The sequence below is a fragment of the Teleopsis dalmanni genome, chromosome 1, assembly GCF_002237135.1.
Source record: "Teleopsis dalmanni isolate 2A chromosome 1, ASM223713v2, whole genome shotgun sequence".
Classification (NCBI taxonomy): domain Eukaryota; kingdom Metazoa; phylum Arthropoda; class Insecta; order Diptera; family Diopsidae; genus Teleopsis; species Teleopsis dalmanni.
Genome location: NC_051846.1, coordinates 6,828,699 through 6,848,568, shown reverse-complemented (window position 1 = coordinate 6,848,568; position 19,870 = coordinate 6,828,699). Strand labels below are relative to the sequence as shown.

Below are 19,870 nucleotides of genomic sequence, written 5' to 3'. Positions count from 1 at the left end.
TTCTTTTTCAGTTCGATATTGCTTGCGAAAAAGTTAGGGCTTTCACCAAACGTCCCACCGATGATGAAATGTTAGCATTCTATGGACTCTACAAGCAGGCCACCGTAGGAGATTGCAATATCCCTGAACCCAGTGATGAAGATTTAACTGCCAAAGCAAAATGGAATGCATGGATTAGATACAAAGGTATAATCAAGCAGGTGGCCAAGACTGGTTATATTTTAACCCACAAGAAGTATGCCCCACAATATGCTTAAAGTTTATATATTTCTAGTTCTTGACTGATTATGTAGTTAATTATGTATATGGTTATGTTAAACAAACAGTATTAAATAAATATAAAAAACTAAATATTAAACTTAATAATAAAATTATTTTATTTATGAATTTATTTAAATTAGATAACATAGTAATTTAATTATTATGTATTATATATTGCGATACCAACTTCTGAGGCTACCGGCTAATAAAATTATTATAATAAAATTAAATTAATTTTATTTAACTATATCCACTTACATGACGGAAATTGTCTACTATATCCTTGAGATTATACTGTCAATAATAACAAAAATTGATATGAATAATAATAGAATATATATTATTATTACCACGGTTAGAGATATATACTTTTTCTATATTTCAAAAATTACTCTCATGAGCAATGGGAACGTAAGTATTTTTTCTTCGTTTATAAAAATTATTACGTATTTTACAATAAATATATTTTTTAGATTTATGTCATAAAATTTTTTTAAATTTATTAAAATACATTACCGACATTTCAATTTCTTGAGAAATATAAGTCCAGTAGTTCTTGGATTATTTTCCTAATTTTAATATATGTTCTATACTTTATTTGCAAATAGAGATACTGATAAGATGTAATTGAATAATTCATCCAGAAACAAGGTCCCATGATCTCCACAGAACCTTACAATAGACTTATCTACTCTAAAAGAGATAAGTAATTTTGTGGTGACTTCTGACAATCAATTGCTATATGATGGAATATTAAGATAAACAATTTGTGTCAACAGATTGAAGCTGAGTTATGTTACTTACAGGGAATACGACATTACCAACCAAGCACCGGTTATTGTAAAAATATAATTCTGCAGGAATCACTACACATCGGAATCATCTCATGAAACTCTCATAAAATTCAGTAAAAACTATGTGCTCAGGTTATTCAGAATATTTCTTAAGAAAATTAATCGATTAGCTTAAATAATGTTAAGATCTCCTTATTTTGGCATTAGTTTATCACATCGCTAGCCAATTTTTATATAGTAACCTTGAATATTCATCGCCAAGAAGACATTTTAGATAATAACCTTGGAAATTCGGTTACATTACATATATTCTTGTAAAAGAGTATCGATTTTGAATTTTCAGGGTTATATATGGCATCCAAGAGCGAGATGTTGAAGTATATTATAAAATAAAGGGTACAGCTAACCCTAAGTTGTAGTACTAAATAGTGACAGTATCGAGCATTTCTCCTACTGACTGTAGGAGAAATACGAAACCATTTTTAATTATTTGAGGACCATTTAGAGATTTGATTTCAGACAGGTCAAGTGTTAGCTTCGCAATATATGAGTCGTTAAAGACCACATTTAAGTTCTTAATTGTGATCTACCTATTGTATAATGTATAAGCTAGATGCGTATTTATACTAATATTGTTTATAAGACCGTCTATATGTGTACTTTTGCAGATAGTTCAGCTCGCGTGAATACAAACTTACATTTTTAGTCTCTCCAGACACTATTATTATATTATTTAAAATTATGTATAAGTCTCTTTTATGAGCATTTATGACTTTTATGAGCACTACAAAAAACAAAGTCAAGACTTCTGTTTATATTATGATATATTTAGGATTGAAAAGATTTTTTATTAATTTATAATTAAATTATTAACTAAAAAAATTCAAATAATTTATAGATAAAAAAAAACAATTAGCTATTTGTTCATTTTTTCATTAATGTATGCCAATTCAGTTTTAAGCACACGTTTTTGCAAAGTGAGATGCTTATTGAGTTCTTTATACAGATCCTCCTTTTCCAGGGGACGTTGTGAGTTTTGCTCTTCCCGAATCAACATTGAGAGATCTTGAGTTGATTTAATTATTACATTAAACTTTTCTTCTATATTTTTAATACTCATTTCAATATTTTCTATAGAATTTGATATCTTTTCAAGTAACTTTTCTTGATTCGAGTTATGTGGAATATCAGCCACCGAATTAGATTGCATATCAGTTTCATTTATAGATTGATTGTCTATTTCTTCATCTTCACTGCTATTATTTGAAGAGGTTTCATTTATTTCCTCACGTTTCTTTTCCCTACGACGTCTTTTATATGCAATTCGACCCTTTCCACTACGTTTATTGAGTTTACGTTTTTTCTTCTTTTTTAAAGCAGTTTTTTTCTTTTGGAACTAAATTAAAAATAAAGCGATTTAAATTGATTGCAAAAAGAACACAAATAAAAAATACCAACATGATACGATAATAAACGCTTCCTATAGTTTGGATCTAATATATTAAATTCTTTCGTAATTTGCATCCAAGAACCTTGTAATGCAGCTTTGGAATACATATCTTCAGCGATTAGCTTAGTATTTCTTATAAATTCTTGAAATTCGTTAAGATACTCGCTATTGACATTTTGAGATTTATTCAGATCTTCAGAACTGAAACAATATGTTTATTATTATTTTCCTGGTTAGTCACACCCCTTTTGATAAGCCCATACTTTGAAATAAAATGTAAAGTATATATACCATATATTTATATTATAATATACATAGTGTTTTCAAACTGAATGTAATAATCGCAGAAGATTATAATATATAAGGTTTGATTGCTTTTTTATATAAGGTTTATATAATTATGGGATTGAACGGAAAACGATCCAAATGTGATATAACATTATCTAGGCTAAATGATGACTTATTTTAACATTGTGAACGAACAATACAAAACATTCACCAAATAAAGTCATAATTTCTTTATATAGATATAGGTATATTTGACTCTAATTCGATCTACCATTTTTCAGTAAGAATATCTCTATCCCTAAGAAGGATCTCTAAAGTACTAAAAACTATTCGAACTCAATTAATATTTGGGCACATATTGAGCAGATATAAAATTGACTATTTCGGACAAATGTCAGTAAGAGAATGACGCTCGAAGCACCATACCTTTTTGATTCAGAAATTGCTCAAATCAGGATCAGGATTAGGGATCATTTAAACCTTTTCTAAGGGCGGCGTACTGTGCTTGATGCATGTCCAAATTGCAATACTATATCGCATGGTGCAGTTCATTCATTTGAATGTCCCAGCACGTAGAGAAGTCTGAGTTTAGTTGAAGCAAAATTTAGCTGAGACCAGTGTATAACAAGTGCAAAATATCATTGATCTGGGTTTCATAACACCCAGAGGTATAAGGAAATGATTTTGTTGATAGTTAGATTAGGATCAGAAGCAGCCTCAGCAGAGAAAGAAGTAGCGGTCTGATTAAATAAAAAAACTAATAATTAATCATTTTCTTAGAGTAACGGAACATAAATAAAGGACTGCAAAGGTTTGCGGAAAATCGTAACTATCATAACGAGGTTCCAATTTATCGAAAACAAACAATTTTATTGAGTAAAGCCAAGACTAAATGCCAAACTCACGGCGGTACTGACAGGCTACTGAACAGTGTATATCTATTTTGAAAAATTGGATATTTTTTTTCAAATTTAGGAGCTGCATTGGAGAAAAAGAAACAGGAGCACATTTCCTTTGCAGATGACCCAGTCAAACGAATAGATTTTGCGGACATTACAATCTTAGATTTTCCAAAAATAATCTCCTTTATCCATTGCATGCGTTTGGTTTTAAAACTTGGAACTTTATGGCGGGTTGTGTAGTAGCAGAACGACATTAATGGGTTAGTTAGATGAAAGAGGAAGTTTGGCAATTGTACCAACCAACCAAGTGATACCTGCATCTATAACTATGGAGGAAAATTGTTGAACATTTATAATCCTGCATGTTTTTTATGTGTATTGAAACTACAACTCTCTAACTAATGGTGCATACACACTTAATTATCCCACGATACATATAAATTTTAGTTCATATTAAATTTACGCATACTAACATAGTATGCGAATTATGCTTTCAGTTTACTGAGTCTATCCTAATAGCTGCTCTATTACAGCAACAACATTATAAAACATTTATATGGTTTCAAAAACGGCTGGGTCTACGTCCCGGAGCCACTCGTCACCTATAACAACCTTCATACAATTTAAAATAATTGAATAATAAATGGCATAATGTTATTTTATTAAAAGAACAGTTAAAACTTTATCTTTTATTGATGAAATTAAATCACCTTAATTTATTGAAATAAATATTGAAATAAAGTTTAATATTATTGAATATTGAAAAAAGGTTAGTAGTAATATATTTTCAATTAAAAAAAAGCAACACTTGGTCTACATAAACCAAGCATAAATTTATTATATTATCAGTTTTTTAACTATTACAGTAAATCAAATTTTATACTAAAATACAAAATTTATTGAAGAATTAGACCTCATAAATTATAGATTTCTAAGTTGTTAATATACGATGAGTAAGATTATTATAAAGGAACCAATTATTTTAACAGCTAATCTACATTTGCTTGATATCTAAGTACAATTCAGTCTAAGGAAAATCCGATTATTGCAGTTTTGCACTTTTTATTGCATTTAATATAACAAAATCCAAACAATAATCGGTAAATGATAAGATTTATTTTTATTGAATAGGTTTTGGTAAGCACAGATTTCCGTACCGACTTTGCTATAAAAAGAAACTGAAACGAAGTAGAGAAGCATTAGAACAGCACTTCTATTACTACTAATAACCATGGATGTAAGTTCAAAATAGTTTTGTTAAAAAAAAATTATTATAAAATTAGAACTGAAAATAAAAATAATTAATTTTTTACTACAGTTCCACACTGCTTGCGAGAAGGCTAAAGCTTTTACCAAGAAACCCACCGATTCTGAATTCTTGGAATTTTACGGTCTTTACAAACAAGCCACGGTTGGAGATTGCAACATTGGTAAGCCTAGTGCTATTGATCTAACGGCCAAAGCTAAATTTGACGCTTGGAACCAACATAAGGGCATGTCACAAGATGCTGCAAAGGCTGCCTATATTGGAGTCTATCAGAAATATGCACCCAAATATGCTTGAAGAATCAATTAGTAAGAAAGCTGTAAGAGGCTGCATTTCCTAATAAAATTTCTTATCCTTAGAATAAAGTTGGGACTAATGGTTTAGATATGCAAATTAAGTGTTCATCTTTGTTATTACATACATAAAAATATGTATTAAAAATATGTGTTAAATTAACTACAAAATAAATTGTACAAAAAAAAAACAGCAACTGCATTTCTTTATTACTATTAAATGTAATTAAACTATTAAGTAGCAAAATATATTAACAATTTTATAAGTGGCCAATAAATGCATCGTAAACATAAAATAAATTAATTTTTAATTAAATTAGCCGGCAACAAAGTTTCTTCTGGATATCGTCTATGATTACGCGTTAATGTACTTTGTGCTATTGATAGCAAATTTTCAGTTGAAAAAATAAATAAAAATAAAAACATTTATATTAATCTATATAGGCACAGCCATATGACTAACAATTCTGGACATTATATGCATTGTCACCAAATGTATATATGACATATTTATCTACATACATAAGAATAAAACTTTTTTAATCAATATTTGCCCACAATTTGTCAAAATTTCAGTTAGCACAGGTTCTGCTCTAATCATAAAATAGTAAATAATAATATTTCATATATATGGTAAAAACATATAAATCGATATCTTAAATAATGCATTAATATTGTCAGCCGTGCTAATACATTAACTTATCGAACAATTATCGCAGCTCTGATAAGTTTTATGACAGAATTTTGTCTTAACATTCATTTTTTCTGGTATAAAAGAGCGATTAGTAAAGTTTTCTAGCATTCATTGACTTCAAGTGGACCTAATTAAACACAACATGGACGTAAGTTACTTTAAGACTCTGCTCTACAAAACTGCACTGGTATTAACTTCTTCTTCTCTTCTTCCTTTCCGTTTTAATATAACAGTTCAGCACTGCATGCGAAAAAGCTAAGGCCTTCACCAAGCGCCCAACCGATGAAGAGTTCTTGGAATTCTATGGTCTCTTCAAACAAGCCACAGCTGGAGATATCAATGTTGATAAACCAGGTGCATTGGACTTGAAGGGCAAAGCTAAATGGGATGCATGGAACAAACACAAGGGCTTGTCACAAGATGCAGCCAAAGCCGCCTACATCGCAGTCTATAAGAAATACGCACCCAAATACGCTTAAATTTATACTTGTATGGATTAAATAAGTTATAGAACAAATTTAAAAATAAAAAAAATTCAAAAATAATAAGAGAAATTGTTTTTACTTTTACATTAAATAATAATTATTTTACAAACTGCGATGATACACAAAAATAATTGAAATTTAATTCAACTTTAGTGAAAAGTCGGAAAGGGTGTCTTAAGGGTTAACGAAGATGAACTCATAGACAGACATAAAGATGACAGTAGAAGGCTATGAAGAAAGGTTACAATACTACGTTGTTACTAAAGATTCACTATTAGCAAGATTTGATAGTCACAACGTAATAGTTGCTTTTTATTATATAAATTGGCTGTATATAATTCTACTATTGATACTAACTTAAGTTAAAAATTAATAAACGATTTAAATATGAGAGCATATGCTACTTTTTGATCAATTAGTCCGTACTTGATGAGTACAGCCAATTATTTTCTATATATAAATCTAACTATATTCTTATTAATTTGTAATCGTTTTTTATTTGGTGTTTAATTATCTTGATTATGAGAGGTATAAGACGAAAGAAAGAGATAGCACCTTGGCCCTACAGTAGTTGTGCTAAGAGATACCTATAACACGGTACTTAAAATTAAGATGGAATTAAATTTTTTTGCTCGAAGGTCACTGCCAGATTAATTTTAGAGGTGTCTACATAAAGTTCAGCAGAAAGTTATACGGTTGAAACCTCAGATCAGCCTTAATCGCGTCGAAGATCTAAATGAACCGATATACTTAAATACGAAGTGATTAAAATAATTATAAACTAATATAGCTATTAGTATAGGTTATATATATATAAGCTATATAAAATGTCATTACAAAATTGTGAGTGAATTCTTTCTTCGATGAGAAAAAACCTTTAGATAGTTTTTAAGTATAAGAGTAAAACCTCAGAAAACATAGGTTTTAGTGTAGTAACTACTATGATGATGTTATTTAAAAAATCCCTTTAGGAACTCTTAGTTGAAAAATTTTAAGAACAAACTATTTGACTATTAAAATTATATTAATTTGTTGCGGAAACATAAGTTTGATGGACTCAATTGATGGAGTCAATTAAATAACGCAACACAACAACAACGTATTTATTATAAATATTATTTATTGTTAAATTATTTAGTTTAATTTATATAATTCCAAGTAGATATGGATAATGCATTATAATATACTACCCATATCAAATTCTTTTAACTAGTTTCATGAATGGGGAGTTCATGAATAGTAGATACTTCCATAACCTATCTACTGACTATATTCACCACGAAAGTTATCTACTAAACTTTCTTCATATATAAATTTTAAACTTACCGTGACATTTCACCTTTGCTTTTAGTTTTAGCTAAACCCTCTTTGGCTTTGTTTATAAGTCCTGACATATCTCCAACAATACGATTTTTCTCCTGTGTAGGACTTGTGGGCATATTGCTGAGTTTCTGTGTTAAGTCTTTCACGGTGTGATCACGTTTTAATTGATTCAACACTTTTTGTTCCTCATCAGATTCTAAAGAAGATTCATAAAGGTTAGTGGATAATACATATAAATATATACAATATAAAACTCTATATACATGTACATAATAAAAGTAACAACTGAACAGTAGAAGTTGTTGCTTTCATTAAATACTAACTACATCAGACATAACTCAGGTAGTATGCAAGTTTGTAACGCAAGAAGGAGGGGCGGTAATATGATCATTTTTGGCATAGTGTGTATGTGAATGAATAATAACTGCAGATTGGGCATTTTACAGAGCTTGCATTATTAAGCTTACCTGATGGTGGCAACAAATTTTCTTGTTCCAATACAGCCTGATTATCAATTGACTTAGTAGATTCAAGTATTTGCTTACGTGGTAAAGTGAAACCAAACATTTCCATCGATGGTGGTGGCGGAGGTGGCGGTGGAGGAGGGGGTGGTGGTACCACACTCGCTGGAACAATATTTAAACATTGCAAATCTTCTGGAACAACTGGAACGACCGGAACGACCTCTACTTCTGCTATAGGTTGTAGAGGTACTTCAGCAGTAGGTGATTCTGCGAATACAGAATCATTTGAACCAGTGGGTGTAAGTGGACTTGTTGGACTTAACGATAAATCGTATTTATCGTCCACATTATCAATATTATTTATCACATTACTGTTAGTCTTATTATTGTTATTTGGTGTTGAGATTTGCGTAAAATCGAAACCGTTCAAAGCCTTCTTTGGACTTAGCACAGCTGCCAAAGCACTCTGTGCGCTTTGTAGCGTAGGGCTTTGATTCTGTATATGTAGATTCTTTGGTGTGCTCAACTGATTATAATAGTTGTTTAGACGATTAGCTTCACTTTCAAACTTCTTATATGATGTATTGTTATTGGGTTCCGGTTCGTGTCCGCGATGTATATTCTTCATAATACCATTGATCACAGTTGCGTTGCGTTCGATAAGCAGATTCTTCTTGGTCAAGAACTCGGGCGTTGCTTGCAATTTATTGTTGGCCTTATCGAAGCTGTTGTTGATAATGGAAATCGAGTTGCTGCCTTGTAGTTGTTTCGTAGGACTCATTAGGTTGTTGTTATTGTTGGAAATGTTATTATTTATGTTGTTAATGTGATTGTTGGAGATGTTGCACGTATTTTTGTTGGAACTGCTCATATTGTTAGTAGTAGCAATTGCTGTGACACTGGGGTAATTTGAGGTTGAGGTGGTTACATTTAATGATTCAGGTGGACTGTCGCTATTATTAATGGTTGCTGGTATGGCAGTAACGATTTGTCCTATTCGATTTGGCAGCATAAAAGCGCGTTTTGAACAAAAGCAAGAATTCAAAAAGCATCGCAATGTTTATATATATATATTTTTTTTTTTTGAATAATGTTAAATAGCACATATGACGTGTTATAGACAGGAGCACACAGAATAAAAGTTTGAAGAAAATAATTATATTAATTAATAAAATAAATAATTGATTGTTAGTTAATTTTGAATAAGAAGAAAAACTTACCAAGTTCACGTTTTTCTAGTGCTGCCAATATACCGTTTGCAGCGGCTTCCTGTTGCTCTCTAAGGAAACTTTTATGCCTTTCAGCGCGTTCACGTCTGCGACGTAAACCAGGTGTAACACCAGCACTATCCAAACCTATTAATAATAAAATATGATTATTGATTATGATTATTTTTTTTTAACAAAATGACAAGTACTTGTATTTGACATTTGTTTGAGATATAAAAAAAAATTGTTTATTCGAAAAATGATTTTTAGACTTACTTTTCCTATCCAAAACTAAACCATTGCTCACTTCAGTCGAATTTGTTGAACCAGAACTATCTTCATCCAGAACGCCATGCGTATTCATTTTCTTTGGTGATTGTATCACAGCTGGATTTGCACCTGTGCTATGTCGTCTTGACTTCCGCCTCTCCGCAGTATCGGTGCCCTGACGATATCTTTGAGTTTTGCGTACAGAATTATCAGGCAAACGTATGCCATCGGATTCACCATCTTCAAATCTGGTAGATGACATTAATAAGAAATATTTATTATAGCATTTATTATAATTTTAAGCGAATTTTATTATAAAACTGATTTTAATAAAAACTTTTGACTTTAAACTTCATTACAAATCAACCGGTTGTAATTTTAATTTGCTGAATATTTTGAAGAAGCAGCACAAGAAATAAGTGCTATGCTGCCAGATCATTAAATTTTCAAATTTCGTTTGTAATATATTGAATTGCTAAGATTATAAGATTATAAAACTTATATTAGAAAAGGTAAGATGGGATATATCTTAGAAAATTGTTATCGCTTGAAATGTATCAACTTTTAGGTAGACATGAGCATAGTTATTATATAGCCCAGTTTAAATAATCAAAGTAATGAAGTAACAATACTGCCGAAAACTATGATTTAACAGCGCAACTGAGTTTAATGTCAAAAAAGAATATGTTAATGAATCTATTAATATTCTAAGATTTTAAAACATGAATTTCAAAAAGTTAATCGAATAGAAATCGTAATTCACAATTTCCTAAAATTTCAGTTAGCACAGGTTCTGCTCTAATCATAAAATAGTGAAAAATAACAATTCATATATAAAAACATATAAATCGATATCTTAAATAATGCATTAATATTGTCAGCCGTGCTAATACATTAACTTATCGAACAATTATCGCAGCTCTGATAAGTTTTATGACAGAATTTTGTCTTAACATTTATTTTTTCTGGTATAAAAGAGCGATTAGTAAAGTTTTCTAGCATTCATTGACTTCAAGTGGACCTAATTAAACACAACATGGACGTAAGTTACTTTAAGCCTTTGCTCTACAAAACTGCACTGGTATTAACATCTTCTTCTCTTCTTCCTTTCCGTTTTAACATAACAGTTCAGCACTGCATGCGAAAAAGCTAAGGCCTTCACCAAGCGCCCAACCGATGAAGAATTCTTGGAATTCTATGGTCTCTTCAAACAAGCCACAGCTGGAGATATCAATGTTGATAAACCAGGTGCATTGGACTTGAAGGGCAAAGCTAAATGGGATGCATGGAACAAACACAAGGGCTTGTCACAAGATGCAGCCAAAGCCGCCTACATCGCAGTCTATGAGAAATACGCACCCAAATACGCTTAAATTTATACTTGTATGGATTAAATAAATTATAGAACAAATTTAAAAATAAAAAAAATTTAAAATAAAAAAATTCAAAAAAAAAGAATAAAGAAATTGTTTTTATTTTCACACGAAATAATAATTATTTAACAAACTGCGAGGATATGACAATGATATAGAAAGTGAGGAATTTTTGAATAGATTATTTTATATTGCCTTACTTTTACTGAGAGTGTTAAGGCTTTATTGATAAGTCGGAAATCTAAACTTAAAGAAAATACCGCATGAAAGTGACAATTAAACGATTGCTTGGAATTCATAATAGAACTTTGTTACTAAAGAGACACTGTAGTCAAGATTTAATAATCTTCCTTTAAGTTGCTGTAATGATTACAGTACATTGTACAACTACAGTACCGTACAATTGCTTTTCTTTAAGTCAATTAATCATATATAAGTCTTTAGAGAATAGAAGAAAGAACACTTCATACTGATATAAAATTTTTATTAGCAAATATTTATCAGAAATTATTTACTCTTAGTTAGCTAATAACATAATGTGCAGCCCAGTTTAAATAATCTTCGTAATGGAATAAAAATACTGCCGAAAGCTATGACTTTCACGGAGCAACTGAGTTTATTGTAAAAAAAGAATATGTTAATGAATCTGTAAGATATTCTAAAATCAGATTAAGATATTATTGAAATTATTGTAAGGTATGCGTTCTATTAAAATTTCATCGACTAAGAATTACAATTATACCATATTGAGAAAACAATAGTCTATCTAGATAAAAAATTACTTAGTGTAGTATTTTAAGAGATCTACGTACTTCAATACTGCTTCATATAGCTGTAATTGATCTAATAAATCTATGTCTGTTCCTGGTTTAGACATATATCTTTGTATGACTGACTCCATGCCTTGTTGTTCCAATAAATCTGTCTCATCGTAGAAAGTGTCTTGATCGTTTAGACCAGCAAGTGTTTTATTTATTAAAGATGTGGCATATATAACTAGCTCGGCATCGGCATTATCATAATCTTTTAATAGTCTGAAAAAATAAATTAATTAATCGTAAATCATAAATCTTTAAAATGTTATAAAAAAATTAATTCAAATTAGTATTTTTTTTAAAAAAATTGGTGTTTGGTGAAATAAAAATATTTTAAAAAAATGCTATATGGAAATGGTATTTTTCATTAGATAGCTTATCTCAAGATTAAACTAAAATTTAAAATTATTTTTATTAACATTAATTTTAAAATTATTGTTGAACTAAATATAATAACAGCTCTGTTCTTGCAAATTTATTAAATTGAATTCGTTTAATATTGCACAGCCTAAAGGTATGCTTTGAAAAATTTTAGTACTAAATATTAATATCATGAAAACTCACCTCATTATATTTGACCATGGTAAAGTGCCCTGTGATTTATCCACCGCATGTATAGCACTAACCAACACATAACAATTTGATTCTGCATATTCAACAAAAACTAGTAAAAGTTTTAAGGCTGTTTTCACCACAGAACGATAATTCGATGCGATCAGTGAGTATAGCCACTGCATGGTGGGTTCGTGCTTCATAACACCATTCATACCGTCCACGTACAACATCACCTGTTGGTTTGTTGGTCCGTTGATGTGGAAAGAAATAAATAAAGAAATAAATAAATAAATAAAATAAAATTATTATATTTAAGAGAGAGAAAAAAAATAGAATATATATATATATTTAATGTTGATCAAATACGGCAAGAACATATTACTTTGGCATAGTAATAAATCGGTGCAAGCAAAGCTATTCCATATCACAACATACCTGACCCAATGCACGCAAGATGTAATTCTGATAATTTTGGTCAGCACCATTACCAACACGCACAAGACAATTGAGACCACCAAGTGCCACAAACGCATGCACTAAGTCCTTATCCTCTTGGAAAACTTGCTTCAGCGAGAATAAAGCACGTCGTAGATCGCTACCTTCGGCAGAAAGTAATTTTTCTAAAAATTGCAAGAAAATAAATATAAGAAAAATGGCTAAATATTACATATTGCGGTCAAAATAAGATTAAGATTAAAGTAGATTTTTATTTTCGCATAAAACCGAATTCATAGCACAGTTGCAGATAATGAAAATTAATCGATCCCATGCCACACCTTTTTAACACCTTCTTTGTACACAGGCAGTCAGTCCAATACGTCGGGGGTACATAATTTGTTGTGTAAAAAGTTGGTATTTGATTAATGAAAAATCGTATTTGATAAATGAAAACGTAAGCTACGAGTATTTAAAGTTAAATGGGGAACTGTGCAAAAAACCCAAACAAACGATGGTAAAAATGATTAAAATATTAATATGAAACTATTAATACTGCCGGCCTAGTTTTTAGCGCTGATACCGAAAGAAATATTCAAATATAATAAAATAGTTTATAAGTGAGATAAGCATATTTTATATAAAATGTGTCGGAAACAAAAAGAGTTTGAACTAGTTTTTGAAATACAGAAAAAAATGTTGCTAAATATTTAATACTTAAATAGTTACGGGAATATAATCTTATATTTTTCATTTAAATAAATCATATGAACTTTATACATAATTTCTGCAAAAATTATATTGATTGCTATTTGCTCAGAAATCAGAAAAAGTTAATAAAAAAACTTAAAATTTCAACAACAATAATTTTTTGCAGCTCTGGCTCGTTCGGTTTATACATGCTCTAGTCATTTGCTTTAAATTTGACAGGTTCCAGGTTCCACGCTCTAAACCTATATAGATGGCAGTATGTAAAGTACTAGAAATGTGTTTACATAAAATAAGCTGGCAAGAAAAGCAAAATAAAGAAGGATCTAATATCTTTCTTGAGATCAGATAGCTCACACAGTACCAAACAATACTCTTCACTACAAGTCTCTTCATTTAGTCTCTAAAATGAGTTTATAGAGTTTATAGAAGTTTACTATAAACTCCAAATATTTATTGATAAGTGCCTATACCACTTGTGCCATTCTATGATATAGACTAGGGCTGGTCAAAGTAATGTTTTTACGACTCGCGACATGTTTGTAATCTACTATAAATACGCAAATTTTCTTTGGTGTATTGATAAAACCACATTATTTTATTTTTATGATATACAAAATAAATTAATTTAAATTAATAAATTAATAAAACTAAACTTAACGTTATAACCATATTTATAATGTTAAAATATATTTATAATATCAACTATGAACGTATGTATTTGTTTCTGCGGTCGTCCAATCTGAACAGAAAATTGTATTGGCCCGCGATCGCAACTGCGCTGGACGGCCCTGATCTAGGCAGTATAACCACATGTAAGCGTGTAAATATCAGATAGGGCATATGTTTTGAAAAGACGGCCCGTGCATACACATGTGATATACTATTATTAATTATTAAATAGAGTCAAACCATTTGAAAAAAGTTGGTTACACGCAGAAATTCCAGGTATATAACATATATTGCGAAGATTCTTAATAAAATAAATGTATTGGACAGAATTTTAGATTGTGAATCACTGGTAAAGCGAAATGAAATAGACTAATTTTTGCAAAGAATCAAACTATATAAATAAAATTCCATCATTTGTGACAGCAAAAGTTAAGATCATCAACTATTACAAAACTGGGTTAAAAAAAGATGATGGAATCTAAATTCACTTGACTATGGAGTCTATGGAAAAGAAAGAAGGGAGTATGGTTTTTGTTCATCAAAAACATGATATGATTGAAGCACATAACCAAGCGTGACATTAACATGTAAAAAAAATTTAATTCTAATTAGTAAAATTATAAAATCGAACACAACATTTGATATGCTCGGAATTAGTCTAATCCAGCGGTTCTCAAACTTTTTTAAATATTGAGCACCTTCTAACATCTAAATTTAGCATGGAACACCTTTAAAATTGGAAATTTCAAGAAACACTGGGAATGTGCTTAGGGTTTCACGACGTATAATGCATATAATATAAATCCTGATATTGCGTATGAAGACCTCTGCTGTCTAAACGGTAAAGCTAGAAGTGCTGTATGTCTAATATTATAAGGAGTTGCTTCTTAGTCATATCATTACTTCTCAGTTGTAATATTAGCATTTGAAGCAATTAAATATGATACTTTAGGATGTGTAGTCAAATTTGATGAAAAGAAAGGGTGTTATTTCCATCTCGACAATGATAACTCGTCCAAAATGATTTAGATTAGCAGTTTAAATGCATCCACAGTATTGTCCAGACTTTGCAACATTTCAAAACTTTTTACCTCAATTTCTTTAGAACTTTCTCTAACAAAATATTTTCTGAATAACGAATATTTTGTGCAATTCAGGCTTAACCACGCGCTAGTCATTTCCTTCAAATTTGACATATTCACAGTTCTTTGCCTGACAATGGTAATCTAAAAATTGTTTACGGACCTGAAAAATCAACGAATATTTCTAAACCACTGATCATAAGTTTTGGGAATATTCGAAACAGCTGTATGATCGGCCAAAAATTTTATATTTATTTAAAAATGAAATTTTGTTGTGATTAACTACTATACAAAAACTCTTCAAATTGTATAATTAAGCAGAGCCAATCTCAATCAATCTCATTAGAAACCTTGGAACCAAGAGGACCCACAGAATATGTAATTTACTACCTGAAAGTTCTTAAATCTTAACTTGTAAAAGTTTATTTTAATCTCTTGAGTATGATGTTAGCAAGAGGTTACACAGAATGTATTAATAACTAGTTAAAGTTTCTAAACTATAACTTCTAAAAGTATGAAGAAATCTATAAAAGAGAACGACTCATCAAATTCAAATATTGTAAATATATTTAAATTTAATAATTGTTAATAAAAACTTTCATAGCAAAAGTAACAAAACTCCAGCAAAAATATGCGAACATAAAAAGTCAAGTACGGCTTTGGATCAGTTGGTTAAGGTGCGCTGATTCTGAGCTTCATATTTGGCAGGACCCAAGTTCGATTCCTGGTACTTGCAGTCTTAAAAATAATTATTTACGAATAATTAAATATAAGAATTATTTCCAAGACCACTGATGAAGGGTATTTGGCAATACTCGAAACAGCTGTATGGTCAGCCAAAAATTCAATTAATTAAAATAATTTAAAAAATAAATTTTTGTTGTTTCACTTCTGTTCGAAAACCTCTTTATATATTGTTTTTTAAATAATTAAAAAATATGAAATGAGTCAATATCTTTTAGATTTTGCTATATTTTAATGATACTGAGTTTTAAATTTGGCAGGATACGAGTTCAACCCTTCTTACTTGCAGTCTCAAAAAAATTATTTACGAATAATTAAATATATATTATTTAGGAATAATTAAATATAGGGAATAATTCAGAGAACACTGATGATGGGAATTTGGCAACACTCGAAACAATAATAAAATTTTGTTGTTGCAATTCACTATTGTTCGATTAGAACTTCTCTGTTGAAAACTATAATCTTTATTAGAAAGTTAGTACTAATCAATGAAATATTTTAATAATAATTTTATGAGTGCTTAGCTACATTTAAGTATTCTAACAGATCTTGCTTCAAAGACAAGACAACCCTTTCAGAAATCCACAGTGCAAAGATTTTGTGTTTACTCGTCTTTCTAGCTACAAAAAGTATTTTCTTCAAAACGTTAAGATTCTTTTTCAAGAAGCTATCATATTTTTTATAGTTATAGTAAATACTTTATACTAACCACACCTATGCATACTAAACGTACTACAGCAAGAGAAAAGATTTATTAACAAACAGTGTATGGAAATGTCCGAAATCTATTTTATACTTAGATATTTTTTTTATTTTTATTTTTTTTTGTTTTTTTTTGTTATGAGATTGAAATTCAAGGTCGCACGCAATACCTGAAGCTGTTGAAAGATGGATTTATGACACTAAAAATTCTCGTACACAATCTGTTTCCATAGGAAAGTAGCTTTGGAGATTATGTGCCCAACAACAACAATAACGAATTTTATGACTTTTATGTTTTTTATATCTTAAACAATTATAGAATTTTAAATAATTTTTTTTAGTTTTAATTTTATTTTGTTTATGTATTTTCTCAGTACTTACCAATAATTGCATGAACTCTGACGCTTAACTGGGTGCGCACCACCAAAGAATTTTTGCGACTGTAAGATAAGCAAAAGGAAAAAAGAGGAAAAAATATACATTAGAACTTTGTGCAGGCAATGCATTATTAAATAATATTAAATAAAATTTTGTTAAATTATTACAGCACATATGATTACAAATAAGTGCAGCTGGTAAAAAGCTAAAAGCCAAGTTAATTGAAAATTTATAGAAACATTCTGACGATCAGTGCTCAGCGCTTAGCGCTCGCCAGTCTAAAGTATCTTTTGTGACCGACGAAGAGTAAGAATTTTTTGTCTATTGTTTGCACGTTTATACTTGGCTTGACTTTCGATGCTGATTACATTGCCAGTCAGCGTAGTCAGCGTAGTCAGCGCAGTCAACGCAGTCAGGCAAGCCGAGTTCAACGACCACTTAAGAACATTGATTGCTGAATAATAATAATAATTCCAGCGAGCACCAGAATATGTATAATTGAAAGAGGGTAAGGCAGAACGAACGGATCGCGAGTACTCACAGCACAATGTGAAATCAATGAAAAATTGTTCAAAATCGAATGAGAAGTACGCGCAAGCTTTCCACCAGCTAGAAGAGATGAAGACGGGCACGGGCTTAGCGCTAGATTATACCAGCGCGCAAGTACGATACCAAATTAACAATTTTAATATCTGTAATTGTATGTGTGCGATCACAGGTCGCCGATAAGCACGATAAGCACATATGCATATGGTTGAAAAAAGTTGGAGTACCGTACTAAGACGCCAGCCAAAGCGCACCATACCTTAACTTCCTATTTGGGATTCCATCTTTGAAGCCTCAGCCTCTGATGAGTTATAAACGACTTTGGCTTATAATTTTGCTTATAATTTTGTGCATCTCATTGTCAGCAAAGCAACGGCAACAGCAACGGCAACAGCAACGGCAACGGCAACACAATTGATTTCTGCAACATAATTGCGCAAAACGATATTACGAGTGTTTTTTATCGCTTATGTTATATGCCAAAAAGGATGCAGCCAGTGCCGCTGCCAGTACCAGTGCCAGTGCCGGCAGCACTGCGGCGGCGTTGTACTCGTAAGTCTTAAATTTTAAGTACTTTTGTTTGGATTATTTTGAGCACTGAGACAGTCGTCATCGTAATCTTGATGGCGCACATTTTGTTTTGTAATTTGCATGTCGGCGACATCTACACAAATTCCTCTTGTTTGGCATGTGGTAATGGGCCATGTTTATAATTTAAGTGTACAATGTCTCCTGTGGCCACGTCTACCCTCACCCTACCCTTTCCGCATGCGCACAGCTCGCTTTATGCATTTTTCATGACATCACGTTTCAGCCATAGTTTCTTACTTCAGTACTTCATAGTCATAGTTTCTTTTCAGTCTTTAGACTGATTAGACTGCGCAAGTATGTACGGCTAAGCCTCAGATAGTCTTGTATTATTTTAGTTTTGTGGGTTTGATTGGTTAAATACGGATTACATGTAAATTAACTGACATTTTTACGCTTCCCTTGCCGTATCTCAGCCAGTCGGCATTGGCGAATAGTAAATTGTCCATTCACTATTCGTTCGTTGAGGAATAGTTGAAGTTGTTGGCACGTTTTGCTTGTTTCGTTCACAATCATAAAAACACATTTAAAATAAATGTCTTACTCAAAGGATGTCTCAGATCCGCAATATCAGATATCATACTCGTACATAAAAGCATATAAAAGTTTAAGTGTAAATATGTTTATGACTGTTAACCATTATGAGGGAGTTATAAAAACTTCATCCAACTTCAAGAAGACATAAATCAATCGATAACAAATAACATAAATAAATTTCAACAATGACAGGAGTAGAGTCTTTTGAATTATTAAGTTTTCAATTAATAATTTCAGTTTATGTGCTTAAGTCAAATATAAAATATCCTCCTCTATAAAGATACAAAATAAGATTATGTGTCATTTATACAAATATGTTAAGAAGAAAGATATGAGGATAAGTTTAATTAAAAATATGGTCTCCTTGCATCATCGACCGAAATGGTAGTATCTTTTTGAACCACTAAAACTATCTCTTAGGATTGAATGGAGAAGATTTTCACCGTAATGTGGAAACTTCATTCCAGTAATTAAGAGGGAAATGTGCTCAAAAGGCTTAATAACTAGAAGTCTAGCTTCATTTTATCTAAGCCAAGAAAGGTAGAATCAAAAGAGATGTGTCGTATAAAAAGACTGAGTGCTGCTTCTCTGTTCCTTGTGTTTTACTCCTAGCAGAGCTTAATTAAAGAAGAAGATCGCTTTTGATTTTTTATGTTGACTGTCATTATTAATTTTTTCGTTATGAATTTAGCGGTTTTAAGATATTGTGTTTGTTTTTTCTTTTTTTGGAAAGTTTAAAATGTATAGAACATATACGACAAGTAATAATGGTGATCTCAGGACTCCATCACTTAAATTTTGTTACGATTATGTGATTTCTATCAATTCGGATTTCAAATTGTGCAAGAAACTACTCAGCAGGTATATTATTATGGTATTCAACAACTAGGAGTAGAATCAATATTTGAAGCAGATTTCTAAAATGGTTTTGACTACAAATCTCAGTTACTTTTAAAGCTCAGTTTGAAACTTCTCATTATGACTGTTACATTTCAATATCTAAGACTTAGATTATTGAAGAATATTATATTTT

The 19,870-nt window shown here is 30.7% G+C and overlaps 5 protein-coding genes across 5 annotated transcripts in view; 4 read left to right on the top strand and 1 right to left on the bottom strand.

Annotated features, from left to right (window-relative positions):
* LOC119684011 (putative uncharacterized protein DDB_G0282499) overlaps nucleotides 1–257 on the top strand; it is an 11,955-nt gene extending 11,698 nt beyond the window's left edge. Inside the window, exon 3 of the mRNA XM_038097980.1 lies at nucleotides 12–257. Coding sequence (XP_037953908.1) covers nucleotides 12–257 — 246 coding nt within the window. The remainder of the gene's footprint in view (nucleotides 1–11) is intronic.
* Nucleotides 258–4,900: 4,643 nt separating this feature from the next.
* Nucleotides 4,901–5,317, top strand: LOC119672271 (acyl-CoA-binding protein-like). The gene is made up of 2 exons (XM_038083283.1): nucleotides 4,901–4,932; nucleotides 5,014–5,317. The coding sequence occupies exons 1-2, from the start codon at nucleotides 4,927–4,929 to the stop codon at nucleotides 5,257–5,259; spliced, it is 252 nt and encodes an 83-aa protein (XP_037939211.1). The 5' UTR covers nucleotides 4,901–4,926; the 3' UTR covers nucleotides 5,260–5,317.
* Nucleotides 5,318–5,991: 674 nt separating this feature from the next.
* Nucleotides 5,992–6,474, top strand: LOC119672268 (acyl-CoA-binding protein homolog). The gene is made up of 2 exons (XM_038083281.1): nucleotides 5,992–6,097; nucleotides 6,183–6,474. The coding sequence occupies exons 1-2, from the start codon at nucleotides 6,092–6,094 to the stop codon at nucleotides 6,426–6,428; spliced, it is 252 nt and encodes an 83-aa protein (XP_037939209.1). The 5' UTR covers nucleotides 5,992–6,091; the 3' UTR covers nucleotides 6,429–6,474.
* Nucleotides 6,475–7,760: 1,286 nt separating this feature from the next.
* Nucleotides 7,761–19,870, bottom strand: part of LOC119672266 (FH1/FH2 domain-containing protein 1-like) — a gene marked incomplete at its 3' end in the record, with an annotated part of 74,367 nt that continues 62,257 nt past the window's right edge. The window contains 8 exon segments of the mRNA XM_038083279.1: nucleotides 7,761–7,953; nucleotides 8,225–9,214; nucleotides 9,442–9,576; nucleotides 9,706–9,947; nucleotides 11,885–12,106; nucleotides 12,452–12,675; nucleotides 12,878–13,062; nucleotides 17,170–17,228. Of these exon segments, the coding sequence (XP_037939207.1) occupies nucleotides 7,761–7,953; nucleotides 8,225–9,214; nucleotides 9,442–9,576; nucleotides 9,706–9,947; nucleotides 11,885–12,106; nucleotides 12,452–12,675; nucleotides 12,878–13,062; nucleotides 17,170–17,228 (2,250 nt within the window).
* LOC119672269 (acyl-CoA-binding protein homolog) lies at nucleotides 10,641–11,122 on the top strand. The gene is made up of 2 exons (XM_038083282.1): nucleotides 10,641–10,741; nucleotides 10,827–11,122. The coding sequence occupies exons 1-2, from the start codon at nucleotides 10,736–10,738 to the stop codon at nucleotides 11,070–11,072; spliced, it is 252 nt and encodes an 83-aa protein (XP_037939210.1). The 5' UTR covers nucleotides 10,641–10,735; the 3' UTR covers nucleotides 11,073–11,122.